Source organism: Bufo bufo, chromosome 11 (genome assembly GCF_905171765.1).
Source record: "Bufo bufo chromosome 11, aBufBuf1.1, whole genome shotgun sequence".
In the NCBI taxonomy this organism is placed as follows: Eukaryota; Metazoa; Chordata; class Amphibia; order Anura; family Bufonidae; genus Bufo; species Bufo bufo.
The window spans coordinates 94,102,261-94,129,377 of record NC_053399.1 but is presented as its reverse complement, the minus strand read 5'-3'; the positions used below and the strand labels follow the sequence as shown (position 1 = coordinate 94,129,377).

At 43.0% G+C, this 27,117-nt stretch overlaps 1 protein-coding gene across 1 annotated transcript in view; it reads left to right on the top strand.

The window, feature by feature from the left end:
* The window catches only part of LOC120981568, a 181,721-nt gene extending 154,885 nt beyond the window's left edge, over positions 1-26,836 (top strand). Inside the window, exons 18-25 of the mRNA XM_040411106.1 lie at positions 3,705-3,725; positions 4,245-4,493; positions 7,348-7,608; positions 13,188-13,484; positions 14,157-14,198; positions 17,489-17,614; positions 23,588-23,653; positions 26,599-26,836. Of these exons, the coding sequence (XP_040267040.1) occupies positions 3,705-3,725; positions 4,245-4,493; positions 7,348-7,608; positions 13,188-13,484; positions 14,157-14,198; positions 17,489-17,614; positions 23,588-23,653; positions 26,599-26,660 (1,124 nt within the window). The 3' untranslated portion in view covers positions 26,661-26,836. The remainder of the gene's footprint in view (positions 1-3,704; positions 3,726-4,244; positions 4,494-7,347; positions 7,609-13,187; positions 13,485-14,156; positions 14,199-17,488; positions 17,615-23,587; positions 23,654-26,598) is intronic.
* The last annotated feature ends 281 nt before the right edge of the window (positions 26,837-27,117 follow it).

Below are 27,117 nucleotides of genomic sequence, written 5' to 3'. Positions count from 1 at the left end.
AAAGGTGTGGTCAGCTGGCAGTTTGCCTAAGGCATCTTCTAAAAATACCTTTGTTGAGAAATCTCTTAGGTTACACCACCCTGGAGGGGTGTGTGCCGCTGCAGGTCTAACTGAGTAAGGGATCAGGCATAACTAAAGAGGGATTACGTAGCAGGTCATGATCCTTATTGAGCTGCTTAACCACCAGACTTGTGCCCCTAAGCAGTATATGTGCGTGTAAAGATGTCGAATGCAGACCCCATAAAGCAGCCCTCTGAGACTGGGATAGTTGGAACAATTCTAGGTCATTGCCGACTGTTGAGCAGCTAGGTACATGAAGCTGCATCCATCTTCTGAGATGAATTGCCTTGTAATACAACTGAACATCCGGCAATGCGAATCCCCCATAATTTTTCCGTAAAATCAGTCTGCTATGTGCAATCCTAGCTCCCTTCCCCCCCCCCCCCACAGATAGTTAGAAAACAATCTACGTATCTGTGTAAAAAATGAGGAAGGGAGGAAGACAGGCAGCATCTGCATAACATACAATATTTTAGGGAGCACAAAAGCTTTTATTAGGTTCTTACTCCCCATCCAAGAGGCATATGGAATGCGGAGAGAGCCAAGTTGGCGCTGCACCTCGGATATCAGGGGTTTATAGTTCAGCTGAAATATATTTCTTAAATCGGACGGGATCTTGATACCTACAGTAAATATGAAATATGGGAAGTTTGCCAGATGAAGGGTGTCGTGGTTTTAAGGGAGGAAACACTCCTTAAGGGAGCCGTTATATTCATAACTTCAGATTTGGAGTAGTTTACTTTATAATTGGAGATCTTGCCGTAAAAGTCAAACAGAGAGAGAAGATGCGGGAAGGCCTCGACCGGGTTGGAAACCAACACCAAAAGATTATCAGCATAGGCGACATTGGTGTACTCAATCATGTCGTTTTTGGCTCTAACCCCTCTGATGCCAGGGTGGTTCCTAATGGCTTGGAGGAGAGTCTCCATTACTAGGATATAGAGAGCCGGAGACAAGGGGCAACCCTGCCAGGTGCCATTCTGGATGGGGAATGACGGCGACAAAGTGCCGTTGACTCTAATTTTAGCACTCGGGTTGGTGTATAAGGTCATGATCGCTCTCTGAAATTGCACTGGGATACCAAAACTATGCAGCGTCTTCCTTATAGTAGTTATATTCCTGTACATAGGAGCAGTATTATAGTAGTTATATTCTTGTACATAGGAGCAGTATTATAGTAGTTATATTCTTGTACATAGGAGGCAGTATTATAGTAGTTATAGTCCTGTACATAGGAGCAGTATTATAGTAGTTATATTCTTGTACATAGGAGCAGTATTATAGTAGTTATATTCTTGTACATAGGAGGCAGTATTATAGTAGTTATATTCTTGTACATAGGAGCAGTATTATAGTAGTTATATTCTTGTACATAGGAGGCAGTATTATAGTAGTTATAGTCCTGTACATAGGAGCAGTATTATAGTAGTTATATTCTTGTACATAGGAGGCAGTATTATAGTAGTTATATTCTTGTACATAGGAGACGAATTATAGTAGTTATATTCTTGTACATAGGAGGCAGTATTATAGTAGTTATATTCTTGTACATAGGAGCAGTATTATAGTAGTTATATTCTTGTACATAGGAGGCAGTATTATAGTAGTTATAGTCCTGTACATAGGAGCAGTATTATAGTAGTTATATTCCTGTACATAGGAGCAGTATTATAGTAGTTATATTCTTGTACATAGGAGCAGTATTATAGTAGTTATATTCTTGTACATAGGAGCAGTATTATAGTAGTTATATTCTTGTACATAGGAGCAGTATTATAGTAGTTATATTCTTGTACATAGGAGCAGTATTATAGTAGTTATATTCTTGTACATATGAGTCAGTATTATAGTAGTTATATTCTTGTACATAGGAGGCAGTATTATAGTAGTTATATTCTCGTACATAGGAGCAGTATTATAGTAGTTATATTCTTGTACATAGGAGCAGTATTACAGTAGTTATATTCTTGTACATAGGAGGCAGTATTATAGTAGTTATATTCTTGTACATAGGAGCAGTATTATAGTTATATTCTTGTACATAGGAGGCAGTATTATAGTAGTTATATTCTTGTACATAGGAGCAGTATTTTAGTAGTTATATTCTTGTACAAAGGAGCAGTATTATAGTAGTTATATTCTTGTACATAGGAGGCAGTATTATAGTAGTTATATTCTTGTACATAGGAGCAGTATTATAGTAGTTATATTCTTGTACATAGGAGCAGTATTATAGTAGTTATATTCTTGTACATAGGAGCAGTATTTTAGTAGTTATATTCTTGTTCATAGGAGTCAGTATTATAGTAGTTATATTCTTGAACATGGGAGCAGTATTATAGTAGTTATATTCTTGTACATAGGAGCAGTATTATAGTAGTTATATTCTTGTACATAGAAGGCAGTATTATAGTAGTTATATTCTTGTACATAGGAGGCAGTATTATAGTAGTTATATTCTTGTACATAAGAGCAGTATTATAGTAGTTATATTCTTGTACATAGGGGGCAGTATTATAGTAGTTATATTCTTGTACATAAGAGCAGTATTATAGTAGTTATATTCTTGTACATAGGAGCAGTATTATAGTAGTTATATTCCTGTACATAGGAGCAGTATTATAGTAGTTATATTCTTGTACATAGGAGCAGTATTATAGTAGTTATATTCTTGTACATAGGAGCAGTATTATAGTAGTTATATTCCTGTACACAGGAGCAGTATTATAGTAGTTATATTCTTGTACATAGGAGGCAGTATTATAGTAGTTATATTCTTGTACATAGGAGGCAGTATTATAGTAGTTATAGTCTTGTACATAGGAGCAGTATGATAGTAGTTATATTCTTGTACATAGGAGCAGTATTATAGTAGTTATATTCTTGTACATAGGAGGCAGTATTATAGTAGTTATATTCTTATACATAGGATCAGTACAAGGGTCCATTCACACGTCCGTTAGTGTTTTGCGGATCCGCAAAACATGGACACCTGCAATGTGCAATCCGCAATTTGCGGACCGCACATCACAGACACTAATAGAAAATGCCTTTTCTGGTTCGCAATTGCGGACAAGAATAGGACATGTTCTATTTTTTCAGGAACGGAATTGCGGATCCCGAAAAGACTGATGCGGATCCCGCAAATGCGGATCCCGCAAATGCGGATGCGGATCCGTTCTAGCCCAATTGAAAGTGAATGGGTCCGCAAATTGCGGAACGAATGCGGACCCAAATTACGACGTGTAAATGGACCCTTATAGTAGTTATATTCTTGTATATGGGATCACTGTTATAGTAGTTATATTCTTGTACATAGGAGCAGTATTATAGTAGTTATATTCTTGTACATAGGAGGCAGTATTATAGTAGTTATATTCTTGTACATAGGATCAGTATTATAGTAGTTATATTCTTGTACATAGGAGCAGTATTATAGTAGTTATATTCTTGTACATAGGAGGTAGTATTATAGTAGTTATATTCTTGTACATAGGAGCAAATATTATAGTAGTTATGTTAATTATATTCTACATAGTGGCAGTATTAAAGCAGTTGTATGTTTGTACATAGGGGACATACACTGAGCTTATGGTTACACATTCATCAGAATTATTAGTCACCGTATGTTCTTTGTTTTGCAGTGTTAACGGTAGAAAATGTAGGTGAGTATGTTTTTTTGTGGTAAAATTTATATAGAAATCTACAAAACTAGGTCACTTTAGGGGTACTTAAATTAACAGCAATGGAAATTCAGGTAAGATGCATAGTCTCACTTTGTAATCCATAAGTAGGTCCTTTACCCAGGCAACGTTTACTTAAAGAAAATAGTCCTAAATCGGAGACAGGCAAAGTAGTGAAATCTCAACAGAAAAAATAGGTGCTTTCTCCAGCACTCCATAAAACTCAATGCTGTATCATGTACAGATTAAAAACATTTTGCAAGGAACGATTTAAAAAAATTCTATGCATTTCGGAAGATGGTGTGATTTCTCATTAGTCACAGTATATCCAAAATGCGTTGGGTTTTAATAACTTCCCTGTCTCCAGAGCACAGAGGAGTTTCAGATAGCTTAAATGTATTACTGTACTTACAGTCTTGTCCACAGGGGATGATTACATAGTATTTTATTTGTATGTCTTTGAAGAACACAGCAAGGTCATTTTGACTTTTTGTGCTACAGGAGCGAAGGTCGTGGTGACTTTTAACCCAAACTGGAACAAGATCTTCAAAGGAGAATCTCTAAATATGACCTGTCATGTGAACTCGACTGTAGAAGATGTCACATATCAGTGGTTCAAAGATGGTTACTTGATATATTCCGGAAAAACATTTACAATATCATCTGCACAAGTGGCAAACAATGGTAACTACCAATGCCAGACAGCTGCTGGTGAGAGAAGTGACTCAACCAGACTGGAAGTCCATAATGGTGAGTAAACTATTAAAAAGGTTGTCCCACGAAAAATATTCTACAGTTTTGAAACCAGCACTTGGATCTGAACACTTTTGTAATTGCATATATTTAAAAATTTTGCATAGACACCGAGTTATTCAATAAAATTTATCTGTATGGCGCCACCTGCTTTTTGTTTGTTTCTTATTTCTTTGACCTGCTCACTGAGATGGCCGCACATGCTCAGTTTCATCCATCAACTAACTCCTGAGCTGTGATAGGGAGAGCTGAGACACGCCCCCTGAGCTATGATAGGGAGATCTGAGACACGCCCCCTGAGCTGCAGCAGAAAAGACCCTCCCCTTTAGCTGGCAGCTTGATATAAATCTAGCAGAGCAATGAATGGGGAGATCTCTGGATCCATGTGAGGCACAGGGCTGGTTCTGGCTTTGTTAGAAAGAGTTTGTCAGTCACTATATGATGTCTGATATTTATTTTTTACAGTAGTCATGGGATAACCCCTTTAAATAAATGTATATTGGTAAATTACTTCACAGGAGTGGAGATCAATATGATAATGGAATTTTTTATTATATTTACTGTTATTTGTGAACCGTTTTGCATCATCACTTGAACAGGCCCCTTTAAATTGGAACAGCATTAAGACATGTAACAAACACCAATGGGTTTGCCCATCACAGCCTTTGATATGCCGTTAATGTCAGATAGATGCGGGTCCCACCTCTGGGACCCACTTCTATATTCAGAACGAGCCCCCAAAATTGAAGGAGAGTACACCACAGATGAGTGGGTGTTCTTCATTCACTGCTATGGGCGTTATGAAAATAGCTAAGCAAATTTTCTTGGCTGTTTTCAGAAGTCTCATCGTGGCGAATGGAGAACACACCAGATATGCATGGCCACCTCTCCATTCACTACTATGGGAGTACCAGAAGCAGCCAAGCCAGTGCTCAGCTATTTTCTGAACTCCAACAGCAATGAATGGATTCTGGCCACGTTTACACAGAGCACTCTCCTTCACTTTACAGGGCCCGTTCTGGACCCACACCTATCATATCTTGCGATGCCATCAATGGCTTAAATGTCTGAGATGGGAATACCTATCTAAGAATAAAACTTTCATTACATATGGCACCTAAACAGCACACTTGTTGGTTCCCAGTTCATGTAAAATAGTCGATAGCACACAATGATTAATAGTAGTCCACAGCTACCACTGGGGTTTTCTGGTGGCTATTATTGCTAGGGTACTCAAAAAAAGTCTTGATAGATTACCTAAAGAACCAGTGCTTCCCAGGTGAATTTTGGGGGTTTTAACAGTTATGATGTTCCATTACAGCTGAACTGCAAACATTGCAAGAAAGGGGAATGGGATTGTATATCATAAAACCAGTCACCAAATGTTCTACCACCACTTAGTTGGGTTAGTTATGGTTCATAAAAAAGTGAGCAGTAACATATCATTGGGCGTTTATTGACCTCAACATCACAGTTCTCCAGAGAAAAGGAGCTCACAGGCCTTCAATAACTGTCAGCCGAACGAGGCAGCTCTCTCATGACTAAATACTTCACACACAGAATGGTCAAAAGTGTATTCAATGGGGAGATAGGAGTAAGCCAGACATCTCTGGAAATGGCTTATCTTCTGAAGAACAAAAGCATCAGACATTAAAATTCAAAGCATTCAATCATTTTATTCCTCACCATGAGCTGTTTGTGAGAGTTTGGATATCCCTAGACATATTAGACTGTCGGTTGATCCTGCCAAAACCAGCAGCAATAGCCTAATGTGTATGGGGGCCTTTAGAGATGCTTTTGTTCCAAGGCTAAAAGGTCATATGTAAAGGCTTTGTCCAAAGTAGATGACACTGTTAAATCAGCCTTTGAATGTTTTCTGATATCACATGGAAATGTATTTTTTGCACTAAGGCCACATGCACATGGCGGTATCCGTATTTTTGTCCCCAAACTATGGATTCACAAAATACGGATACCATATATTTTTTTTTTTTTATTGAACTCCAGAGTAATGTGACTTTCTTCACCCTATGCAACAAACAAAATCCACTGTGCCACACAAAGAGTGCACAAGGTCGCGGTCTATCACAGGCCCTCTCTGCAAGAGAAGGTCCCCACATAAACCAATCCCCAACCCTCCGGGCCAGAAAGCTCCCGCAAGGGTCAGGGGCTAGTGGCTATCTTCAGGCGAAGCCGAGGAAGTGCCCGTCTTTGCTCTGGCTTCCATCAGAGCTGCCACCTCAGGTGCTGGCCAAGAGTTTCAATTTAGGTCTAGAAGGCAAGGGGTTGGGGTGTGAGGAACCTGATGGCCACACACACCTCGAGACCTCAGGGGGTAGCCTGTTAGGGTGCCGCAACCCTGAAAAGTCCTAGTGACAAGCAAACATGGAAGGTGAACACACAGTGAAACACAAAAAATAATAAAGTGAATGTGTGCCGATATGGCACGAAAAAAAAAAAAAATCCCTATCTTGCCAAGTCGCGAAGTCCAGGCAAAGAGAGGCGAGTGCGCTCAAAATGTGACTATGTAAAGATCGTGCAAATGTGCCATCAGTCAGTGGGCTCCTACACCCAGTGAGTTCAGGCACCCCAGAGTCACTCCTGGGAAACATATGCACCTCGGACTTTCAAACAAAGCCCCTGGCTAAACAATTGTTTCTAACTTTACACCCTCTATTAGTTGGCTTACTTTTGTCCAAAATGTTGGTGCATATGTTCATGTCTTAAGCAGGCCTCCTTTGCGATAAACCAGGCCTCCTTTTAGATAGGCCAGTACTCCTTGTTAAATTGTGGATTTCACAAAAATGTCACAATCACATTGCTAAATTTTCCCTATTATCTTGTATTTTAGGCTACGTTATCTTACAGACATCTCCGTATGTTTATGAAGGAGACAACCTCACACTACGATGTCACCATCATCCTGGATACCTGGCAAAGCAGACGATATTTTACAAGAACAATGCCGTTATAAAACACTGGGGCCCTGAGGATGAATTACATATTGAGAATGTCAACGTGAATTCGAATGCCAAATACAAATGCACAAAGCAGGTCAACCACCATCTACTGTACTACCAACATACAGATGAAACCTCGGTTTCTGTTCAAGGTAAGGTGAAATTCTGTTTTGTATTTATGATTTTATGGCTGTTTGGCCTTATTTTTTACTTTTAAGTTAGTGTCAAGTAGATTTTAGCTACCAAAGCGCATATACACTACTCACAAAAAGGTAGGGATATTTGACTTTTGGGTGAAAAGTGCAGGCCACTCCATTTGAGGTCCCCCAGTCTCCAGCAGCCGTTCTCTAATGATGCGACCTCAATTATCTGGCGCATTGTCGTCCATAAAGATGAAATTAGGCCTGTGTTGTTCACGCAGAGGCACAATGACTGGATTAATGATGTTATTCAAGTAGTATAGGCTTGTCATAGACCATTCACAAAGTGTAGGGCAGTTCTGTATGGATTAGACACACCTGCCCACACTGTAACACCACCACGACCAAAGGCTCAGGAATGGCTGATGTATAGCGTCTCCAACATCATTGGTGGCCATCATTTCTGGTCAGCGTGAAAGGCACTGATGCCCACGAGTCCAGCGTAGATGCTCCTTGGGCCATGCCAGACGATGATGCCTGTATCTTTAACATAGCTAAGACGGATCCATCATTAACTCCATTGAAAGTCAATGGAGGACGGATCAGTTTTCTATTGTGGCAGAGAAAATAGATCCGTCCCCATTGACTTGCATTGGGGGTAATGCCGGATCCGTCTTGCTCTGCATCTCAGGACGGAAAGAAAACCGCAGCATGCTAAGGTTTGCTCGACGATAGGAGAACTGAACGGAATGCATTTTGGAGGATTCCGTTCTGTTCAGTTCAGTTTTGTCCCCATTGACAATAAATGGGGACAAAACTGAAGTGTTTTTTTCCGGTATTGAACCCTTATGACAGAACTCAATACCGGAAAACGTAAACGCTAGTGTGAAAGTAGGCTTAAACTACTTTACTTCACCACCAGAAGAAGGATTTAACTGAAATATTTGTTAGGGTTGGTGCCATCCATGGAACACCTTTGACATCGGGTGTGTAATTTTTTTGGGGCACAAATCCAGACAATGCTCGATGGGACAAATAGCATCCACACAGACCCCGGGCTTCTCCGGGGTGGTCAGGAGATGGTAGCTTTCCATTATTCTCGGCAGGCAGAGGCCCTTGTGGATGCTGGTGAGGAGGAGGAGCCCTGGGACTGGTACAGAGGGAGCTAAACTGTGAGTAGGCTCCTACTGCATCTTTGTGAGGGGTCAGGGTGGTTACCACACCAAGAATCGACCTGTGCATTCTTGGTGCAGTCTTAAAAAGCGTGCAGGAAAGACCATCAGTTGCATGAACTGAGGCACAGACTCCCATTGAAAACAACGGGAGGTCGTTTCAGAGCAGATTTGGCAAGGTTTTCAGCCCCAAATCTGCACTGAAAATCCTCTGTGTGAACATACCCTACGGGTACATTCACACGTTCAGGATTCATGTGCAGAGAATCCGCAGGTGTTCGCAGGCAAATCCGTGCAGTCAATATAGAACTGAGGACAAAACTGGCACTTTCACACTTGCGGCAGAAGATTCCGGCAGGCGGTTCTGTCGCCGGAACTGCCTGGCGGATGCTGCAATCTGGACGCAAACAGAAGCATTTGTGAGACGGATCCGGATGCAAAATGTGCATAACAGATGCACAGGATCGGCTTTTTTGTCTTTATTTTTCTGTTCTTCTGACATATTGGAAAAATAACAGTGGTGTAAACACTCCCTTACTGGGAGGGCTCATGCTTGTGATAAGGTTACAATAGATATACCTTTAACCTCTCTGATTTGCATACATTCCCATAATGCACTGCCTCATAATCTCCTTATGTTTAATAGATGTCTCATAAGAGCATTTTTGAAAACACCAATGGCGTTGCTGGGGAATCCCATTGCTCACCTCCTAGTGTCTTATTTGTTGGGCAGTGTGCTAGCTCCAGTGGTAAGTGCTGGTGTCTTAGTGTGGTGAGGTCCTTGGTTCAAATCAGATCAAGAGCAACCATTGCATGAAGCTTGTGCGTTTGCCTTTAGTTAAAAGGATAAGCAAAATAAATTGGATTTGAACCAAGGATCCCAGTGCTATCCTCTAAGCCGCCATGTTCCCCAACACACAAAAGCATTTTTAAAAACACCAATGGCGTCGCTCAAGAATGCCATTGCTCACCTCCTAGTGGTCTTGCTTGTTGAGCAGAGTGGTGGGGTCCATCGTTCAAATCTGATCAAGCTTGTGCGTTTACCCTTGGTTAAAAGGATGAGCAAAAACAAATTGCATTTGAACTACGGATTCCAATGCTATCCACTAAGCCGCCATGTTGCACAACACACAAAAGCATTTTTGAAAACACCAATGGCGTTTCTGGGGAATCCCATTGCTTACCTCCTAGGGGTTATATTCATTGGGCAGAGTGGTAGCTCCAGTGGTAAGTGCTAATGTCTTAGTGTGGTGAGGCCCTTGGTTCAAATCTAACCAAGAGAAACACTTGCATGATGAAGCTTGTGTGTTTGCCCTTGGTTAAAAGGATAAAGAAAATAAATTGGATTTGAACCAAGGATCCCAGTGACATCCACTAAGCCGCCATATTGCCCAACACACAAAAGCATTTTTGATCAAGAACCGCTCGTGAGAACTTGAGCTCATTCTCCCTGGCTAAGAGCAGGGCGCTCTGATTGGATGCACTCACAGCCAGGGAGAAGAAAAACACTCCCAGGGATAATACAAGTCTCCGCCGAGTATAACCGAGTCGCCTCATTATAATAGAAGGCGCTAAAATATACGGGGCCAACAGAGGGCGAACGGGGGGTTCTTTATAAAAAAAAGTGTCATGGCATAAGTGGGGGCGGCCCTATAAGGTAGGATAATAATTAGACTAGAGCTAGCCTGATAAAAGGTCCTTTTTAAAGGGGTTTTCCCATCTCAGACAATGGGGGCATATCGCTAGGATATGCCCCCTTTGTCTGATAGGTGCAGGTCCCAGTATCGAGAACGAAGCCCCAAAAGTGAAGGAGGGCGCACTGTATAGAGCTGAGTACATGGGTTGCTAGATGGCCGCTAGCACATCCACAATATCCAGTCCCCATAGCTCTGTGTGCTTTTATTGTGTAAAAAAACTATTTTATACATATGCAAATTAACCTGAGATGAATCCTGTTCCTGAGATGAGTTTATTTTATATTTTTTTGTTTGAAAGTCTGATCTGAGGTCTGATGGGGTCTGGGGGGTGAGAACTGAGGTTGAGTGGGGCTGATAGGGTCTGATCTGAATCTGAAGGGGGCTTGACGGTCTGGTGGGTGCTGGGGAGTCCGATCTAAGGCTTAGTGGGGCTGGGGGGGGGGTCTGATCTGAAGCTGATAGGGTCTGGTTGGGGGACTGAAATGAGTCTGATGGGGGCTTGGGGGCTGATCTGAGGCTGATAAAGGCTGGGGTGTCTGATGGGAGGCTGATGCAAACTGGGGGGGGGGTCTGATCTGAGGCTGATGGAGCTTGGGTTTCAGAATGGGTTGGATGAGGATTTACCCCATAAAATGGTTCAGTTCCGGCAACAATAGCGTTGGACACCCTGCCACTAAACATGCTAAGTGGTGAGCGCGATGTTGCTTTGCAAATACTATCTAGGCTCATGGGCTCCTGATGACACACAGTCGGCCATGTAGATAGCATTATAGATTAAATTGATTGACTTTTAGACGGATTAGCAACAATGATTAATGGTCAGCAGTTATCTTATATACCCATAGTGGGGTCAGGACAATAGGACAGCAAGACTGCACACAAGCTGGTAGGTTAATCAATTGCTGGATTCTGTACCTCAATGGTTAAGATGGGTTCTGGGGGAAATAAAGGGACAAAAATAAATGACAAATCGGCCATACGCTGTTCATCACATAGGAGAAGTACTTTTATATTTTAAGTTTGGGCATTTTGGGATACGGTGATAAAAATTATCTTTATTTTTGGATTGTTCATTTATTTTTAAAATGGGGAAAGAAGGGAGATTTAATTTTTAGAATTTTTTTAAGTTTATTTAAACTTTTTACATTTATTTTACAGGGCATCTGTCAGCAGATTTGTACCTATGATACTGGCTGATCCGTTACATATGTGTGCTTGGCAGAAAAATTATGTTTTGATATATGCAAACGAGCCTCTAGGAACAACGGGGGCATTGCTGTTACAGTCTCAGCTCTCTCAGCAACTGCCGTGCCCTTTAAGTCCCCCTAGAGGACTTTAACATGCAATCATCTGATCGCTTCTTCCATGGACTGCAATGACTCCAAGAAACACTATGCTTCCATAGAGACCTGCAATAGGCAGAAGCTAATAGGAACTTCACTATGGCATATCTTGGAGCCTTTAGAAGGTCTGAGGCTGCTACAGCAACCTAACGGCTCCCTCGATCTCACTGCATGGGAAATACTCAGTCTCCGGGAGCACGGCACTCCCAGGAAAAGACTGCTCAGATTCCATGGTTGCAATTGACCACGGCATCTGATGGGGTAAAAGTCGATCACTGACTCTGTTACTGGGTGTCTGCTGTGTAAAACAGCCGGCACCCAGCAACTATGGTGCCCACGCAGCTCCCGACGTTCGCTGTAAATTTATGGTGGATGGTCGAGAAGAGGTTTATTTATCTACCTCTGTGGATCTATTAAGAATAAAAAAATGGATCTTGTATTTTTCAAATTCGTAACCTCTTAATATCTACTTTCACTTCTCCTTTGACCACAAATAATCTCAAAATCTCTAAGAAATAAGAGAAGTACCTCCATCTGGTTACATCTACTTCCGGACTATTTCTAGACAGCATCACATGTGTGATCTTCAAATTCGTTGAGACTATCATTCAAAGAACACGCTATGTGATATAGTGTCAGGAGATATGAGGCATCTAGTACTAATTGTTCTACAAAGTTATTTCAAGAATCAAGCACTTCTATGGAATCTGACTTTACTGTGAAACTTTCACCCAAATGTAAAGTCTGGCTCGTAGAGTAGCAACCCAAGACCTTTCCCCCTCTATACATCAGGAAATGCTGGAGTATACCAATAAAAGTTTATTTAGATTTTAGACAATGATGCTATAATTCCTGGCAATGCCATAAATGTCTGATAGATAAGGGTATGACAATTGGCGTCCCCCAACCCCCATACACTTCTATGGGAATGAAGGAGACATCAGAGTAGGCTGGAAGAGGGTTGGGAAACTTCTGTTTTCAACGCAAGTGCAGGACTGTCAAAAACAGAAGTCAACCAACCACCTTCCAAACTAACTCCTAAATAAGGGAATGGTGAGAACTTCATCTTTCGTACATCCATTTCTGAGTTATGAAGACAACTGAACAGGCTTAAAGAAGGTAGGGTGAGGTCTGCTTTTGACATACAGTAGGTGTAGCACTGTCAAAAAGATAAGTCACCCAACCACCTTCCAACTCCTATATAAGAGAATGGAGAGAACTGCTTCATCTATCAGACATTTTATGTCTTGTGAATATGCTATAAATGTCTGAGATGGCAAAACTACTTTATTGTACCTAGAACACCACAGATTCTATAGTCCTGTTATCAGTGTCTACTGCTTAGGTTGTACATTTCTTCACGTTTCTTTCTCTCCTAGAATTGTTCTCACTTCCAGCAATAAGACTGAGCCCATATTCACTGACTGAAGGTGACCACATGGCCCTGACATGTCACACAATACTTAGTCCCCTCAGGCAGACCACGGTATTGCAGTTTGCCTTCTACAGAGATGGACAGAAAATTCAAGAATTTAGCTTGTCTAATAAATATGAAATTCAGTCTGTGAAACAACATGATGCCGGGGACTATAACTGCGAAATCAAGACGTCTAACTACAGAATTAAGAAGATGAGCACTATGTTGACTATACAAGTGAACAGGAACAGCCAGCAGGGTGAGTGGGAACTTCAGAGAGAGTAACTGTGCTTTTCATCATGTCTTAAGGAGTTTTCTGAGTGTTTAATACTGATCATCAGTGTCTTATTGGTGGTGATCGAACACCTGGCGGGTGCCAATCAGCAGTTTGAAGAGGTTGCGGCCTCCTCGCAGCTTACCAAGCACATCGCCATCCATTGGATAGAGGCTCTGCTTAGTATTGCAGCTCAGCCCTATTCACTTGAATGTGACAGAGCTGCGTTTAGCCCATGTGACTGATGAATGTGACATCACTGGCCTAGGAAGAGGCCGCAGCTCTCACTGGAACAGTTGCTGGGAGTCAGACCTCCACCGATCACATACTGGAGTATTAAACACTCGGACAACTCCGTTATACTCTAGTCATAAATATACAAGCAATTAAAAATCTTTTTTGATACTGATTGTTTTTATGTTACACATTAAATGTTATATTTTAGGGGCATTTTCTGCAGTGGTTGATATATTGTTTTATCTTGATAACCTTGTATTATTCTATGAATACTTAGTGACATGAGCTCAGGGTCCATCAATGTGATCTTCTGATATGTACCTATAAGTCAGAATATATTTGGCTGCATTTCTCCTAAAAATACAACTATCCAGACATTTTTTATCAATTTCTTTTGTCAAAATATTTTCTCTCTTTTAGAGTTGTTTAATCATTCGGAGACAGAAGTGATGTCTAAACAAGGTGATTTTCTTATTTAACCAAATCCCAAAATTTTCACCTGAATCCACTACAAGCTCTTGAATTTATACATATAAACCAGAAATTACAATGTGCTCTACATTCCAGTCTCCAGACGTATCCAGAGGTACAATCACAGTTATGGGCGTTCCTGTAAGCTTCCAGGGTTCAGGACTAAATATCTTAAAGGCTATATATACACCATTGTACACCTTTTTTATTATTGCATTGTACCTGTTTTGAGCTAAAAATATTTTTATCAATTGGTCTTTATTAAAAATGTTGAGCCCTTTTCCCTGCACAGCCTTGAGATTCTCCAGTAGCAGGATCTGAATTTTTACTCTGTTCCGTCAGGCAGCTCAGCTGACGGCTCCTGATCTGTGAACTCTGACCTTATAAACACTCATTAAACCTCAATGCCCATCTTATAAGAATGTGGTTTATGACCTTTTAATAGTTTAGAGATAAGGGTTATTAGATGACTGCCACAAAGTGAAAGTGAAAGTACCATTCATACAGCTAGACAAACAGTTAACCCTTTGTGATAGAAAGACTTAATATTTTTAATAAAGACCTTTTTTTTTTTTTTTTATGTGATTTTTAGCCCAAAATGAGTAACATATAAATCATTAAAAAAAAATTCCCCAAAGGTGCACCTAGCCTTTAATGCCTACTCCCTTCTGGTTCAGGGTCTGTATTTCCTGTTATGCCTTTGTGGGATTTATGGTATTTACAGTAGCGCTATACAGTAGTAGGGGGGTTGATAAAAATACAAGTCCTAAAACACATGTTGTAGGAAGAACAATTATGTAAAGAAACAGAGTGTAGTAGAGTAAACCTCATCTACAAACATTAGATTGTACAAATCTTCACTGGGACCCTCCAAGAATCATGGAGAAAGCTTGGAGTGTTGGAAGGAACACTCATTAGTGATTATGTGGCAGTGTAAAAGGTGCCACTGATTACAGGATTTTTTAACATATTGGAAGATGAACGTTTGCTTGTTCATCGGCAGCAGTATGAGGCGGAGTTCACACTTCAGTTATTTCCATCAGTTATTGTGAGCCAAAACTAGGTGTGGGTCAGAAACACAGAAGAGGTGAAGTTCTTTCCCTTATACCTTATCTCTGTGTCGGCTCCGCTACTGGTTTTGGCTCAAAATAACTGATGGGAATAACTGAACAAATAACTGAAGTGTGAACTGAAGCCTTACAGATGATCGCTAACAAGCATTCATAAGATCATCTTAACAATAATCTGCCCGTGTAATAGGGCCTTTACTATTTCGGAGAGCAAATCGATTAGAGATAAGCAAAGCAATTTGTAAGAATTTAATTTGTTAAAAAAAAAAATAAAAATCAGCCTCCTTGAGCAGCAAGGATTCCTCCTCCCCCTTGATTGACACCTCACTTGGCCCTGTCAATCTCACGTCTGCGCCGTTGCTTCGAGGAACAAGAGCAAAGACTCTGCTGTTGCCACCTGAGCAGTGCAGATGTCGATTGTGCATGTGCCACCACATGGGTGTGCCCAGACGTGAGCGGCACATGCTCAGGTACAAGCAGCAGAGCCTCTGCACTTGCCTCGCTACTCGGAGCACCGGCGCAAGCATCAGATTGACAGGGTAAGGCAAGACGTCTGGTCCTATAAATCAAGGGGGAGAAGAAAGACTCCTGGGCAGCAGCCCCTTGCTGCTTAAGGAGATTGATTTTTTTAACGAATTTGATTCACACGAATGGATTCGCTCAGCTATACTAAGAATTAAATGGTTGGCCAAATAGTTTTTTTTTCTTTTCTACCCGCACAGCCTCGAAAAAGTGTCAGCAAAGGTATCTAGCCATCTTTTTCTTCAAATGTTTCTAAAGTGTCAATTCTTAACTCTCAGACAGTAAAAAGCAAAGATTGAAAATATAAAATCTTACCACATTCACTGTATGTGATCAAAATATCTTTAATGCAATAAAGTTTCATTAGTTTTGGGAGGTCATGGGGAGATTGCTGCAGACAAACGATAATTCTATCATTCACATATAAGATGCAAACAGCTGAAAGACAAGCGGACATGTTCACACAAGGCAATGATTGTAAACATTGGTTCCTCCGATCACTGTCCCATCTGAATGGGCTTTAAAGGGAGTATCTCGCCTCTTTTTTACCAATATAACTAAGAGCACTGCCCCACAAAAGATTGCAGACACATCCCAAACATCCCTGTGTGCACTTTGTGCCTTTATTCCATGTCCAGGAAAAGCACTTTTATTCTGCTGGAAAACAGCTCCCAAGTGCCCAGCTCTGCTGCTGCAAGTGCCCAAAGCAAACCAAACCGGGCAAGTGCCCAAAGCAAACCGGAAAAATGTTTGCAAACTGAAAACATTTGTTTCCAGATCCGGATCTGTTTGACAAATGCATTAAAATACCGGATCCGTCTCTCCAGTGTCATGCGGAAATACGGATCCGGTATTTATTATTCTTACGTTTTTAAAGGTCTGCGCATGCGAACACCGGATCTGTCAATGCAGCAATTTTAATGCCGGATCTAATGCCGGCACTAATACATTTCAATAGATTTTAATGTCAGTGCAAGTGCTCCGGAATTTTGGCCGGAGAAAATACTGCAGTATGCTGCGGTATTTTCTCCGGCCAAATACCGTTAAAGGACTGAACTGAAGACATCCTGATGCTTACTCAACGGATTGCTTTCCATTCAGAATGCATTAGGATAAAAAGTTGTTTTCCGGTATTAAGCCCCTAGGATGGAACTCAATACCGGAAAACTTTAACGCAAGTGTGAAAGTACCCTTAGCTACTCATATTTTAGGATTGGTACAAGCTAGATATATGGGCCTGACCTTGTTTGAAAGCAGGCATTCCAACAGCATTATATCCGCTACATCAGAAGATATAGCCGTTAGAAATCGAGTCAGGAGTGAAAGCTGCTTTTACTTTCACTTTCATCTGGGCACTTGAGAGCTGTTTTCCAGGAGAATAAAAGTGCTTTTCCTGGACATGGAGTACAGATGTTTGAGATGTGTCTGCAATCTTCTAGGGGGCAGTGCTCTTAGTTATATTGCCTAAAATGAGGTGACAGACTCCCTTTAAGAGATCTGTAGAGATGTTTTGGACTTGATGCTCTTCCTCCTGTTTCTATAGTCACATACATAATGTGTGTAGGACATCTAAGGCAGAGGGTTGGATACAGATGCGTATTTAGGTGGCTAAGTGAGGGTTATCACAGATAGGGACAGTACAAATCATTAAAATAACTTTTTCTGTTGTTTTTTTTCTCTTTTTTTAAGGGAGAAGTCTCTTTATCGCAGCAGTTTCAGTAACTTCACTGGTCTTAGTTCTAGTCCTCGTTGGTACTGGTTTGATCTTCCTGTACAGAACAAAGCATTTTCTGCCTGTTAACCAATCGCCAAAAGGTAACCGAACACAAGAAGCCGAAGAGGGAATAAGTGTGGCCATGCACATCCCAAATCGATCATCCAGCGCACAGATATCTCTCTCGCCTCCATCTAGCTCCCCCATACACATAAATAGTGATGGACGAACATCGGCCGGGACATTTCGCAAACCGCGCGTTCGCGGCGGGCCCCATTCACTTTAATGACAGGCGAACCTTAAAAACCTTTAGCTCACTTTGCAGCCACCAAATACTTACTAGAAGTGCACAAATAGTCCCACAACATGGACAGTGACATACCAGAGGGGGATCAATGGCAAAAATTCCCACAAAAAAATATGTATTTTAATCAGGGGCCATTTTTATGTGTCTTAAAGGGAAACTCTCAAAAATGTGCCCTACTGCAGCCTAGAAACATTTTGTGGAGTACAGGCCCCAAAAATTAGGCATTCACCTGACAGAAAAGAACAAGTGATTATGAGGCTGGAGGTACATTAGGCGGTCACTGGATAAAAATTTTACTGTAGGCCACTGGAGTAGAGGCCCCAAAAATTAGGCATTTACCTGACAGAAAAAGCCTTTTATGCCGCTGTATATACATAAGATAAAGGACCATTCTTTGTTTTGGGTGGTGGTGGATATGTGTGGGCTGGCATGAGGAAATTCAATTACACGTAGTTGTCACAGGTGTTGAATTTCTCCGAGATCCATGCCTCATTCATTTTTAGAAATGTGAGGTAGTCCACACTGTTGTGAGCTAGGCGAGAGCGCTTATCGGTCACGACCCCCCCTGCTGCGCTGAACATCCTGTTGGACAGGACACTTGACGAGGGGCAAGCCAAGAGTTCCATGGCAAAATGTGCCAGCTCTGGCCACAGGTCAAACCTGCACACCCAGTAGTCCAGGGGTTCCTCGCTTCTCAGAGCGTCCACACCGGCCGTTAACCCGATGTAGTCGGACACCTGTCGGTCTAGGCGTTCCCTGAGGCTGGATCCAGAGGGCGGCTCTCGATGGGTTGACTGCAAGAATGATCTCATATCCGAAGTGATCAACACATCTTGAAACCGCCCTCTTCTTGCAGGCGCGGTAGGATTGGTACCCGCACCTGTTTCGCTGTGGGTGGAAATTCCTCTGCCAGCACCTGCAATAGCAGAATGCAGCATCTCTCACAGCAAGGCCTGGAAATGCTGCATTCTGACAGCCCTCTGTGATGCTGGTAACATGTCCGCCATTTTGTGTTTGTACCAGGGGTCTAAGTACGTTGCCACCCAGTACTGCTCCTTTCCCTTCATTCTTTTTATACGGCGGTCCCTCTTCAAACACTGGAGCATGAAGGCTCCCATTTGCACTAAATTGGAAGCAGTGGAGTGCCCTGGCTCCTGCTCATCGCCCAGGAGAATGTCGTCCTCGGTCTCCGCCCCCCAGCCACAGACAACACCAGGGTTCCCCGAAAAGTTTAAAGTCCCCCTCAAAGCCTGCTCTTCTTGCTCCTCCTCCCCCCAGCCACCATCCTCCTCTGACTCCTCTTCAGACTCCTGCTGATTTGTCTCAGATGGAGTAGCCCCCCCTGGGAATTCATTCAGCATTGCGAGTTCCTCATCTTCCAGCTCCTGCTCCTCGATGGCTTGATCGATGACACAACGCAATGCACGCTCCAGAAAGAAGGCGTAAGGTACGATGTCACTGATGGTGCCCTGGCTGTGACTGACCAGTTTGGTGATCTCATCAAATGACCGCAGAAGTCTGCACGCGTCGCGCAAGAGCAGCCACTGGCGCGGTGAAAAGAAACCAAGCTCCCCAGAACCTGTCCTGCTGCAGAGTTCGTACAGGTAGTCGTTAACAGCACATTGCAGCCTATCAAGCATATACAAGGTAGAGTTCCAGCGCTTCAGGCTGTCACAAATCAGACGTCTGACAGGCAGGTGGTGTCGCCACTGAACGTCAGCAAGGCGAGCCATGGCCGTGTAAGATCTTCTAAAATGGACATAGATTTTCCTGGCCTGCCGCAAGATATCCTGGACCTCGAGGTATTTGGCAACGAATCCCTGCACGACTAAGTTCAGGACGTGTGGCATGCACGTGTGTCATTTTGCCCTGTTTCAGCGCGCTCAGCAGATTGGCACCGTTGTCGCACACCACTTTACCAACTGTCAAATTGAGCGGGGTTAGCCACTGATCGGCCTGTGAAAGCAGTGCAGGAATTCACTCAGTGGGCAGTAAAAGTTATGTACCTTTCCTGCCCATGTTTGTTAGACCATGTGTCTGTGGTCAAATGTATCTTGGCGCCGATACTGTGTGCCAGAGATATATTCAATTGAACGTGGCCATATAGCTCTGGGATGCCCTTCTGGGAGAAATATTTCCTTCCAGGGACCTTCCATTGCAGTGTGCCAATGGCCACAAATTTTCAAAAGGCCTCCAAGTCCACCAGTTTATTTGGCAGTATTTGACGGGCTAGCAGTTCCAACAAGCCAGCGGTCAGCCGTTGGGCAAGAGGGTTATCCGCTGTCATCAACTTTTCATGCTCGAACATTTGGGTCATGGAAGCCTGTCTTCTGCCATATGAACGGGACGGCGGCACGGACAAATGGGAGGAGAGAGGAGGAGAAGAGGCAGGACGTGGAGCACCGGGAGTGTGGCTTTGTGAGTTGTGACGGCGTTGCTCCCACTGGGCTCGGTTATGAGAGGCCAGGTGCCTTCTTAAGGCGGTCGCCCCTAGGTGAATGTTGGGCTTACCGCGACCTATGCGTTGACAACACAGGCTGCAGATGGCAACACTATTATCAGCAGATGACACGTTAAAAAAGCCCACACTGTGGAGCCATGTGCCGGCGTCCTTGGAGCGCAAGATGTGATGGTGGATGGCTCGTTCCAGATACATTTGCAGTCTGCTTTTTGCCTCCTGTGCACTGTAAGTTCTGCCTGCTTCTCCTCCCTATCTGCTGCTCCGTCTCTCCCTCTGAACTCCACTTCTCTCCTCTCTTGTGGGCACCCACGTGACGCCCATCGACACGTCATCATAGTCACCTTCACCACCACTGACATTTGAGATCTCGGAGTAGACAGCAACAGCGGGGATCACCCTCTTTGGGCTGATCTGGGTACTGTTGTCAGACCGCTGGATGGCCGCCGTTGCTACCTCTTCCTCATATGATGCCAAGAATGGCTGCACATCGGTAAGGTCTGGGAATGGATAGGAAAATAATTCCTCTGACTCGAGTGGAGGGGCTATGGTGGTGGTGTCTTTAGAGGTGCACACAGCAGAGAGTGAGAAGGGTACAGATACAGAGGATGAGGAGGATGTAGAAGCGGAAGGCTGAGTGAGCCACTCAACCAACCTTCTCCAACTGGTGCACCGGCCCGACACCTACCACCCCTGCGGAACGGCCTGCCTCTTCCTCTGCCTGTCATTTTCAAAATGACCCTGTGCCAAAGTCCCTAGAGAAGAGCAGTATTTGTGGAAGCAGGTATATCGCAGGCCTCAATCAGTATTTTGTGGAAGCAGGTATATAGAACCCCTCAATCAGTATTTTGTGGAAACAGGTATATAGAACCCCTCAATCAGTATTTGGTGGAAGCAGGCATATCGCACCCCTCAATCAGTATTTGGTGGAAGCAGGCATATCGCACTCCTCAATCCTTTTTTTGGGGGGCAACAGGTATTTCACACCCGTTGCAAATTGTTGTTCCGATAACGCTTGTCCCTCTATATACCTGCGGTATCAGAGCAGAACCGCACACAACTGCTGCACAATACAAATGCACTGTAATATACTTTCTATGTTAGAAAGTATATTATAAAGATCCTAAGGTGTGTATTCTGGGGTATGTGTCTGAAATTGGAGGAAATGAACCGGTTAGGGTAGCTGCGGGGAGATTGCTATATGTGGCCAGGAAACTGATCGCTATGAGGTGGATCCAGGGGAGTCCGCCCACACTGAGTGAGTTTGAACGGAAGGTGCATGACATGCTGGTACTCGAAAAAGGGGTGTTTGTGAAGAGAGGGTGCCCTCAGAAGTTTGAAAAAATGTGGACTGAATGGTTATCTCATACCCACGTGGTTATATAGTCATGTGATGGTCAAGACCAATGTTAGGGTTGGGGGGTTAGGGTAGGGTAAGGGGGGGAGGGAGTTTGGAAAGGTCAAGTTTCTGGTAATTTTTTTTTGCCCATAATATGTTTTAGCAAAGGTATATGTAGTGTATGGATTCATGATAATACTGAGTGGTGTTATACTTATGAGTATTGTTGTTCACTGAATCTGCATCGTGGATAATTTAAAGAAAGAAAAAGTCAACATATTGTATTATGTTATAATATGTATTTATTGTTTAATAAAAACGATTTGATTCAAAAAAAGAAAGTATATTATAAGTATATCACACCCCTCAGTATATCACACCTATCGATAGCACACCTATACCAGTCCTTAAGGACTTTTGTGGCCCTAATACTAGCGTTTGGTGTCCCTAAGTCTGTCCCTTCTCCACAAAGCAACCTCTCCCTACACTGGCTAAACACAGAATGTAAAATGGCTGCCAGATCGGGTTTTGTTATAGGGTGGGGGTGTGTCCATGTGCTGAAACGTCTCAATTGGCTGTCCTGTCCCACCTGATGGATGTGTCATGGGTCAAAGTTCGGCGCAATGCAAAAGAATATGGCGCATGCGAACATCGCCATATGTTCGCATGTTCGGCGAATCGCGAACGAGAAAAGTTTGCCGCAAAACGACCGACATGCGAACGACAAGGCCATCTCTACACATAAATGTTCATTTCATAAGACCACCTTGATATTCCACAGAGCTTCTGGAGAAATGTTCTATGAACAAATGAAACAAAAGTTATAGTTTTTAGCTTAAATGCACAACAGTATGCTTGTAGGAAAAAAGAACCCTGCACACAAAAACCAAAACCTCACCCAACTGGAAAGCATGGTGTTGGGGCAGCCTCAGGGTCTGGACACTTTGCGATCATTGAGGTAACATTGAGTTCTAAGGTCTATAAAAGCATTTGACATGAAATGTAAGGGAAGCTGGAGATGTTGGGTGAAGCAACACTACAACAACCAAAATCATACAAGCAAATAAAAAACAGGTAACAAGGAGAAGATTTGTGCTTTGGAATGCCAAAGCCCTTACCTTAAACCTATAGTTAAAGGGGTATTCCCAACAGAAACAATGGGGGCATATCTCTAGGATATGCCCCCATTGTCTGATAGGTGCGGGTCCCACCTCTGGGACCCGCACCTAAAATGAGAATGGAGCGGGGAGAGCTGTGGCTGGAGGACCCTGGATTTCCCAGGGTCCGTCCACCACCAAACGCTGCTTCCCGCTGCTGCCCTAGAACTGATTGGGAGCGCACAGCGCACGCGCGGCCCCTGCTACTATTCATTTCTATGGGGCAGATGGAAATAGCCGAGCCACCACTCGGCTATTTTCGGCGGCCCCATAGAAATTAATAAAGGGCGGCTGCACATGCGCAGTGCGCCCTCCGTTCATTCCCAGCTCAGTTCTCATTATAGGTGTGGGTCCCAGAGGTGGGACCCGCACCTATCAGAAAATGGGGGCATATCCTAGCGATATGCCCCCATTGTCTGTGATGGGAATACCCCTTTAAAACATATAGTTACTTTTTCACCCTGCACATACTAAGTTCTCAATTACAAGACATGAGCGATACAATTGACTGTATTTGTCTACAAATGCCACCTAGATATCAGAACACATTATATTTGCATGCAGAAACCCTGAAATGTCTGGCTGGTTGTGGCCTTCCACAGCATAACCAGGTATTTGCCAGGGATGCCAGGAGCTCCACCAATGGCGTTCAGCTGATCACTACAACGACTCTTATATGAACTTGAGGTATTTACAGAGTAATTTTACATTTTAAATGGGACATATTGCTATAAAAAGTAGAGTTGCACTTTAAAATAACGTTCTCTCTATCAAATAGTATGTTTTCTAATCCATTTTACTGTGTCCTTATAGCTGAAGTTGAAAAACGTGATGAGGAAACTGAGAATATTTATACAGAGGTGGCATACAGATGGCAAAGTAAGTGTTACACTTCATACAGGGTGGGCGCCTGCTAAGTAGTACAGCTGGCACCCAGCCACAATCACCAGGATCAGGGGGGGAAAGGCTCCATCTGTCCTCAAATCAGAGCCCCCCATAGCAAAACTGTGTGGCTCCCATCATTTGCTTTAACAGCCTGGGGCCTTGAGAGGCAGCCAGTAAGAATCCCATGGACCTCAATAATATATTATTGCAGACTATGGCATAAATGATTAGAATGTTGCATGCTCAAGTCCTCTAAGGAGACTAAAAACGACAGTATAATAAAGTTTAAAAAATTGAAATTACTCCCTTTACCATACTTACATATACAAATAAACAAAAAATAAACATAATTGGTATTGCAGCATCTGAAAATGCTACTAAAATATAAATATATTTATCATGTAACAGTAAAAAAAACCTTTAAGAAAATCTAATAAAAAGTGACCAAAAAGTTATATGTACCCCAATATCATACTAATAAAAACTATGGGTCACCCCATAAAAAAAGCCCACATACAACTCTGTAGATGAAAATATAAAAAATATAAAAAGTTATGGCTGTCAGAACATGGTAGTGCAAGGAAAAAAAATTTTAAAAAGATTTTTATTTTTCTAAGTAGCAAAACATATTAAAAACGATATAAATTTGGCATCACTGTAACTGAATCTTCGCTAAGAATAAGGTCATACCAAATTTAGCAAAGTAAATGCCATAAAAACAACCCAAAAGACAATGGTGGAATTGTGATTTATTTATTTTTTTCCCGATTTCACCCCACAAAGAATAATTTTCCCATACAGAATGAGGTAATTAAAATCACTCCATTAAAGAATACAACTTGTCCCGCAAAAAATAAGGTCTGATATGGCTAAAAGTAAAAAGTTATATCTGTAGGAAGCCGGGGAGGAAAAGAAAATTTGAAAAACTAAAAATAGGCTGTGTCCTGAAAGGGATAAAGTTGTGTTAAAATTCCTGCATCTTCCATCTGACCCTGGGTCTTGATGAACCTATAAACCTGAGTCTAGGCGGAAATTGGAATGCCGTTGTAACGGGGCGCCGAAGGCGCGCTCTGTCTCCCATCAGCCGCAGACCTGCTGCTTAGCTTCGGATCTGTGTTCAGCCTCGTTCCCAGGGTAGCTTTTGCTAGCTGGGGGGCTCCCTGCTCCTAGGTCTTCCTTGAGCGCCGAGCTGATCACTCGGTGCTCGACTTATTTGTCTGTCGGTCATGTGACGCTGGCCACGTCACATGACCCTCACACCCCACTATAAATACAGGCAACCTGCTGGCTACAGGTTGCCTGTGATTTTGGTCCCTTAGGATTTGTATTATTATTGTTATTTAGCTTACCTTTGGATTTGACCCTTGATCTGCTTCCTGAGACCTCTTCTGCCTGCTCCCTGAACCTTGACGCTACCTCTCGGATTTTGACCTCGGCTTGCTTTTGGATTTTGTCTTTGCCTCTTCTCTTGTACTGATGTGACCTCCTGGACTGACCCTGGCTAGTTGACCCGCCTCGCCCTTCCGTTTTTGGTGGTACCTTGCTTGTTCCACCTCTCTGTCCGCTCTAGTGCTACCTCTCATTGGCTGTCCGCTTCCCTGCTCTATCTCTCTGCTTGCACTTACTCAGGTCAGGGACTGTCGCCCAGTTGCGCCCCGTCACCTAGGGTGGGTGGTGCAAGTAGGCAGGGACAGGGGACCGGGTGGCAGCTCAGGGGGTGCACCTCCTCTCTATCTTTATACCCGCGACTCTACCTCGTGACAGCCGCCCTTCCCTGTATAAACAGGAAATGGGATAGGAAAGCCCTACCATACAGAACTCTGGTCACACCTTCTTAGGGTACTTTCACACTAGCGGCAAGGAACTCCGGCAGGCTGTTCCAGCGGGTAAACTCCAGCCCACCCCCATTATAGTCAATCAGGCCAGAGTGGTAGTCCGGGGGCACGCGTGCACTAGCGGCAGCACGGATCAGACAGGCTGTTCACCCTGCCGGAGTTACTTGCCGCTAGTGTGAAAGTAGCCTTAACAAATCGTGAAAGTTTGAAATATACCTTATTAGAGAAAAATGCCTCTTTCTCCACTTAGGAGCCACATCTCCTCTCCCACCTCAAGATCATCTACTCTAAATACTCGGCTAAAAACTTTGAGAGAAAAGATGTATTATTTACTCATTGCGGGATCAGGCTATATGTAGAGAGGGGGGGAAGAGGAGCTGCCGGCGGGAGAAAGAGGATGAATTTCCAGCCACAGTAAATGTGTTCACACACACACACCCATTATAGTTTATTCTGAAAAGTCACCTAAAATGATAGGCCCACTTTAAGATATGATAACCTTCCATATCATTGCATAAGCATTCCCCCCCCCCCCCCCCCCAAAAAATAAAAATTGACCATTATTTGGTCATCAGTTCGCTAACACATAGAAATGAGTGGGATGGTAAGACATATCTGCTGTGGTCCTCCTTGTGTGTAGTTGGAAAGATTTCAGGTTTCCAAGTAGACCTGAGCAGGACAGTTCCATGCCTCCGTGCTCACCTGGAGCCCTTCAATTCATTCCTATGTACTTATGACTACCGGGCATGCATGACCCAAGTTCCATGGGAGAAAGCACTGCCCATACACTGACACAGGAACATCCCTGGTGACCGGGTTACTTGACAATAGAAGAACCTAAGTCTGTTAGAGAAGATTATTAACAAAATACCTGAGGACGTTCCTGTGATAGACTCCAATTGCTGAAATGCGTAACTTATGTGGAGAAATCTATAGTACGAAGATGTCAGTGGGGGCACTACACCTTAAAAACCTGAGTATGAACGGCAACTGAGATTCTGCTAATCAAAATGACTATTAAAAAGGGGTTAAATGATTTGGCTCACCAAGCATCACTGTGTATTGTAATACATATCACGATAACCGTCGTGTTTATTCCCACAGACTTGTCCCAGAAATCAAACGTGAATGAACTGTTGAAAGAAAACTACTTCATTCTGTGTTAATCGCATGGATTCTTTGGTAAGGCACTCAGAAGCTTTAAGTTTTTATGAAGTCCTTTCCTGAAGATATCTACATAAAAGACTAAGATGAACGCTCGCCAAGTGGGTTAAGAAGCTCAAACGTCACAGCAATATTAGTGATTGTCCCGCACCTTTGCTGAATAAATGGATTTTTGTTACTTGCCGTAAAAAAAAATTCTCTTCCGTTCATTGGGGTATAGCTACTGCCACTAGGAGGTGGACACTAGACATGAAAAGTGTCCAGTTCTCCGACCGGGACTAAGCTAAATCAGACCGTGCTTGAGCAGTAGGAGGACAAGAGAACACAGCCAAAATAATGTAGGAACTCAGAACAGAAATGGTCAGGCAAGTGAGCTCAGGAAAACACCATGGCGGGAACTTGTCATCAGTGATGGTCAGTTCGCAGTGTTCGCCAGCGAATACATGCGGGCTGCCATCT